At 33.2% G+C, this 6,675-nt stretch overlaps 2 protein-coding genes across 2 annotated transcripts; both read left to right on the forward strand.

Moving 5' to 3' along the window:
• Nucleotides 1-3,626: 3,626 nt before the first annotated feature.
• LOC126657196 (uncharacterized) lies at nt 3,627-4,466 on the forward strand. The gene is made up of 2 exons (XM_050351852.1): nt 3,627-3,807; nt 3,961-4,466. Exons 1-2 carry the CDS (start codon nt 3,627-3,629, stop codon nt 4,464-4,466), a joined length of 687 nt encoding a protein of 228 aa, XP_050207809.1.
• Nucleotides 4,467-4,481: 15 nt separating this feature from the next.
• Nucleotides 4,482-5,972, forward strand: LOC126657197 (uncharacterized). Its single transcript, XM_050351853.1, has 2 exons — nt 4,482-4,824; nt 4,912-5,972. The coding sequence occupies exons 1-2, from the start codon at nt 4,482-4,484 to the stop codon at nt 5,970-5,972; spliced, it is 1,404 nt and encodes a 467-aa protein (XP_050207810.1).
• Nucleotides 5,973-6,675: the final 703 nt, after the last annotated feature.

Genomic DNA, 6,675 nt, shown 5'->3' on the forward strand with positions numbered 1-6,675 from the left:
TTAAATAATATAAATAAAAAGTACTCGAAATAAAACCTGTAATTATTCAGAACACAAGTCTTCGAATCAAAGTTTCGAATATTAAAGTATTGAAATAAAATTCTTAAGAACTAGAAGAGATTAACTAAAACTTAAATTGTTGTAAACTAGAAAAACAATGAAAAACTAGATAGATTACAAAGCTAATGAGCTAAGTTTATATAGAGGAGAAGTCCTAGAAGCATCTTGCAAGTCGATTTCAGTCTGAATCTAATTCCATTTAGAATTAGGAAAAATCCAAAAATCCAAATCTGACAGTCCTGAACCTCTTCAGGATTTTGATGCTCTTCAGGATTTTGCTACGTCGAAGTGATTCTTGCCGAGCAAGAATTCCCGCCGCTCTTCAAGACTCCCTTTACTCTTCAGGATTGTTTCGCCGAAGTGAATCCGGCCGAGTAAGGATTCCTGTCGCTCTTCAAGACTCCCTTGCTCTTCAAGATTGTTTCGTCGAAGTAAATTCCGCCGAGCAAGGATTCCTGAAGAGCTTCAAGAAATATTTCTCTTCAGGAATGTCTTTTCTTCAAGAATGTCTTTCGAATTTGATTCTTCTATCCAAAACGCTCCGCTTCAATCCAATTGATATACCTACAAAATAAACACCTTTCCAAGCATAATTTCCCCAAAATAAGAAGTATTATCATCAATTACACTTAGAAAAATGTTATACAAATTTCACGTATCAATAGACTCCCTAAAAGCTCGTAATGAAGGAGTCGAGTCATGTAAAAACTTATCCATTTAAAACCGAGCCTCTATGGATTTGCCCAAGGAAAGATGACTGAATCCCTCAGAACTCGGCAAGTACATATATTTCGAAGTAGTATCTAAATACGGATCGTACCCAAAGATTTGGAATCCTAATCCGAATACAATATTGACAATTCAGGAGGTTCTAAAAGATTTGTACTTATTAAAAAATGAATAAGAAATACATTTATATTTGAAATCATAATCCTATTTAGAAACACAATCTTATTTAGAAATCATATTCCTAATTAACTCATTCCTATTCAAACTAATATCCTTAAATTCTTTTTCTATTTTGATTTCTACTAATTATTCTCTCATCGCCACTAGGTAAAGAGTTTGAGGTATGCCTAATACACACAACATGAATACAATTACTCTATAAGCTCTTAAGCTATTTGTAAAATTTAGGCTGACTTTACCCTCAGAGTGCTAATCGGACAATCAACGTCCGATCAGCAATCTAACATCTATTTTGTAGGTTAATGTCGAGAAGTCTGAATCCAACAACTATCCTTCTTTTAATATTTATTTACAAAAATTACTGTAAAATTTTAAAAACTACATTATTTTTACTTTTTTTTTAATTTTATTTATAAAAATACTGATTGAAAAAAATAAAAAAAATCCATCAAAAATACACTGCCAGAGTCCGGCGACTGGTCGCCGAAATAGATGATTGGACTATTGATTTGTTAACTGTATTTAATAGTGTTTTCTAAGTGTTTTCTGGTTTATTTTTAATTTTATTGACTGCTATATATAATTTTTTAAAAATATTTATTAGGTATAGTTTATGTGTTTTACTTGGTAGTTTTTGTATTTTTTTGAATATTTTTCCGCATTACTAATATCGAAAAATAAACCTAAAGTAGATTAGTCTAACTAAAATATTTTTTCTTAGTGTCTTAGAAAATTAACTTTTTTACCAATATTTTTATAAATATTTTTTTTTCTTGAATTGTTTTGAAAAAATCCCTTTATTATTTTACGAAACTCTTCTTTTCAAATTCATATTCTTGAAGAATATTATTTATTTTGCAAAACAGTTATAATTAAAAAAAAAAAGATTAAATGGGCTCCCCTAGTAAGTATGAAAACGACTTGGAGATAACGGTGAAAAGAAAAAAGAGAAGAAATAGAAAAGGTTGCACTCGATGGTTGTGTGATGATCATACTCGTGGGCGGTAATTTTGACTCTGAAACGACAGAAAAGGAGGATTTGCATGGTGATGATGATGGTGTTGTGTTTCCATGCTCATGCATTTCTGTTTCATCTTCATTTCTTTCTGTTTTCTTGTTATTTGTCGGGTTGGCATTGCGTGGCCTCCTTGCAATCATTTTTTTTTCTTTTATTATACTTTAACTTTGACATAAAAATAATATTAATTTTGTTTTAACTTTTTAAAACTTAAAAAGAAAATGAAATACTTTTTCCAAATTAACTTTGAAATATTTTTTTTTATATGTACAAGGAGAGGCGGCCAGGACAGTGGATAGAAATTGAAATTAAGAGAGGCAAAATAGAAATTTGTTCATATAATATACACAATTTAAAAATTTATTAAATTAAGAGATTTTTTGATATGTAAAAACTATTTGAATAACATGATTTTTTAAAAAAAATTACTTAAAAACTTGTATTTTTTTAAAAATGGAAAAAGTAAATGTCCTTGGACAAGACAAAATCTAGGAAAACTAGAAACTAACGCAAAATCTAGAAAAAACTAGAAACTAACGCTCTTACCGTAAGAGATACCATAAAAATCATACATGATCCGCGGTAAAAGAACTCGGAGGCGGATTCTCATGATGCGTGCTACCAATAATGTAATCATCACCAGCGGCGGAACGACGGGAGGGTTAGGAGGATCGGCCGACCCTCCTCGCCGCCGGAATACCGAGGGGCCGGTGCTATTCTCTACCGGTCACCTTCCTTCTGGCGACCCTCCCCCGGCCTGGCAGTGACAGCAGATGGAGATCTGCTGTAGAGGCCGGACGACGAGTTGCAGCGCCGCTGCAACTTGTTTTTTTAATTGTTATAAAAGTCGTTCGACCCTTTTTTTATTTCAAATTTGTTTAACCAAACGACAAGTCGTTTGGCTTAGAACCAAACGACTTATCGTTTGGTTCCAACACGTGAAACAGAAGGATGAGCCTTGTGTTTCAAACACCAGCAGCCCTCCCTTTTAGTTTTTTTACGTTTTTCTTTGTTTCTTAACTTTCCCTTTTATTTTCCAAACCCTAACCCTAAAATTGAACCTCAATCATTCAATTAATCACTTTATTTACCACTTAATTATTAAACCCATTACTATTTCTTCTCAATTATGGAAGATATTGTGATTTTTTCAATTTTAACTCATCTTTTTTTTATTTTTGCAATAATTAATTTATGCTAGAGATTATCTAACAATAATCATAAATTATATTTTCCTAGGTCATATATATTGAATTAGCAATGTCAAGAAGTGGTGAACTAGACAAAGCTTCAACAAGTAAGTAGTTTTAAATTTTTGTTAATTTTTAATATTAATTATTTAATTTACTTTAGTGTGTTATATAAGTGAATTGATTTGGTTGCCATTTATTTTTTAAATTGATAATTGTTTTGCCATAAGTTGATGAATGATAACATCCTAAATAAATTAAATTGATGATTTTTTTGCATAATTTGATGAATTGATTTGATTGTCAAAAATTGAATTGATGATTTTTTTGTCTAAATTGATGACTTAGTTTGGTGGATTAAATTGATGACTTAGTTTGGTGGATTAAATTGATTTTTTTAATTTTATAAGGTAAATCAAGAAAAACAAATCTATTGAATTTTTTCAAACATGCACCTAGAAATCTTAATTCGAGTATTCCTTCATCTTCCGAGACAACTAATATTACACAAGAGAAGTCGTGTAGAGTTTAATCCCAATCAACTTGTTGTTGATCCTGGACTTCGAATGTGTATTGATGATTATGATGTGGGAATTAGAGACCAAGTTCGAAGAGAATACTTGTTAAGGGGTCCGTGTCAACCATATGGTCATGATTTTCCAAAAAAAAAAATAAGCAACGGATATGAGAAGTTTTAAAGAGGCATGGTTCAAAAAAATTTCTTGGTTAGAATATAGTGTAGAGAAAGATGCAGCATTTTGTTTTACCTATTTGCAAATTCAGGTACAAGGAGTGAAAGTTTTACAAGGAAAGGATTTAGCAACTGGAAAAAATCATCGAAAAATTTTAATGACCATGTTGGTGGAGTAGACAGTGTTCATAATGACGCAAGACGTAATTGTGAGGATTTTCAGAATCAACGTCAAAGCATTTCGCATGTTTTGACTTCTCAAAGTCGTGAAATGGAAATTGCTTACCGAACTCGTTTGACAGCAATGTTAGAAGTTGTTCGTCTTCTTCTTTGGCAAGGTTTAGCATTTCGTGGTCATGATGAGACTCGTGATTCTTTACAAAGGGGGAATTTTATTGAGATAGTGAAATGGTATGATAGGAAGGATGAAAAGATGAGAAATGTCATTGGTGATAATGCTCTTGGGAATAACCAAATGACATCTCCCAAAATTCAAAAAGAATTGGTTAGTTCTTGTGCCTCACAAGTAACATTAGCTATGCTCACCGAACTTGGAGATATGAAATTCTCCTTACTAGTGGATGAGGCTCGTGATTGATACGTAAAGGAACAAATGGCAGTGATGTTAAGGTTTGTGAATAAGAAGGGTGAGATAATCGAAATATTTGAGCATGTTAGTGACACTTCTTCAAGATCTTTAAAAGCAGTTTTGGACATGTTATTTGCTCGCCATAATTTATCTCTTTATAGATTGCGAGGACAAGCATATGATGGAGCATCCAACATGAGGGGAGAGTTTAATGGGTTGAAAGCACTTATTCAACGGAAAAATCCTTTTGCTTTCTATGTCCATTGTTTTGCCCATCAAATGCAGTTGGTGGTTGTTGCTATTGCAAAACATATTGCAGTTGTTGCTGAATTTTTTACTAACATCAGTATGATTGTTAATATTGCTGGTGCTTCTTGTAAAAAAAGAGATGAATTAAACAAACATAGGGATGCTGACATTTTGGAGCAATTGTAAACTGGTGAGCTTTCTACAGGAAAAGGGCTTAATCAACCGACTAATCTTGCAAGACCTGGTGATACTCGTTGGGGTTCACATCATGTTACTTTAGTCTGTTTGTTGTCTATGTGGGGTTCAGCCTTATATATGCTTGAAAGAGTTTATGAAGATGCAATTGAAAGAGAGCCGAGGGGAAAAGCAAGTGCCTTGATTAAACTGATGGAGGATTTTCACTTTGTATTTATTCTACATCTGATGCTTAAGTTATTGGATATAACAAATATATTGCCACATGCCTTGCAACAGAAAGATCAGAATATTGTGAATGCAATGAACTTGATTGAAGTTTTAAAAATAAAGCTACAAGACTTGAGAGACAATGAATGGGATGCTTTGCTACATGAAGTCAGCATGTTTTGTAACAAGCATAGCATTGTGGTGCCTGATAGGGAAGATCAATTTCTAATTCCAGGACGGTCTCGCCGTGTGAGGCACTTGGTAACTTGTTATCATCATCATCATAATGAGGTTTTTCTTCCTGTGATTGATTTGTTTACTGTTGAGATGAATGATAGGTTTTCTGAATATAGCACTGAATTATTAAGGTACATCTCTTGCCTTGATCCGAGAGACTATTTTTCTAGATTCGATCAACATAGTTTGATTTGCCTTGCTAAACTCTATTCTGATGATTTATCTGCTACTGACTTGTACTTCTTGAGAGAGGAGCTAGAGATATACATTTGTGAAGTAAGAAATAGTTCTGATTTTACTAGTTGTGAAGATCTTGCTATCCTTGCAATTAAGATGGTTCAAACTGGTAGACATTCTACGTTTCCATTGATTTATCGTTTGATTGAGTTGGCTTTAATTTTACCGGTGGCTACAACATCTGTTGAGAGAGCTTTTTCTGCAATAAAGCACGTTAAGTCAGATGTACGGAACAACATGGCAGATGAGTGGTTGAATGATTTGACGACATGCTTCGTTGAGAGAGATATATTTGATTCTATCGACAATGAAGATATTTTACAACATTTTCAAAACAAAGCAAACCGGCGAATTCAACTTTCACCTCTTGCTCTTTCCAATTCTTAGTGTTTTATTAGTTTGTCTCTGTGTTATTTATTATTATCAACACAATATTTAACACTTTAATTTAATCAAAATTTTTATTTAACGTATTTTTAAATTTTTATGTGAAATCTCGACCCACCTACAAAGAATTTCAGGTTCCGCCACTGATCATCATTAATCGAAGCCGGATGGTTGGCTGCAAAGTTTGCTTTCCTGTAAATGTGATACACCTTGACCTCTCAATTCTAGTTAATTAAAGCGCGAATGGCGTTAACAATGTTGAACAAATGTGCTGCTTCAGACCGGTTCAAAATCTTATCAACTCCCAATTTACTATCCACTTCAAGCATGATCCTCTGTAACTGTCACGATCCAAATTCATGGATCGCGACCGGCGCTAGGGTATGGGTATGGTTATACCGAAACCCGTAGCTAGCCTTGCGGATAAACATAATATCAATTAAACCTGCACGAAAATTGCTGCTCGGGGGCAACCGAGACTTCAACCTAAGTCTAACAATTTATATAAACAATTATATAAATGCTCGGCTCAAACCTGAGACTCCAACATCATACTTATATAAAATCAAATTCAGAGTATAACATGCCAAGAACATAAATAAACAGTCGAACCAATCTGATAAAACAAAGTAAAATAATCATAAAGACTGACTAGTTCTACTGCGGTCTAAGAGTAATAAACAGTTGACTAGTTTTATTAAAA

This window comes from Mercurialis annua, linkage group LG7, assembly GCF_937616625.2.
Source record: "Mercurialis annua linkage group LG7, ddMerAnnu1.2, whole genome shotgun sequence".
In the NCBI taxonomy this organism is placed as follows: Eukaryota; Viridiplantae; Streptophyta; class Magnoliopsida; order Malpighiales; family Euphorbiaceae; genus Mercurialis; species Mercurialis annua.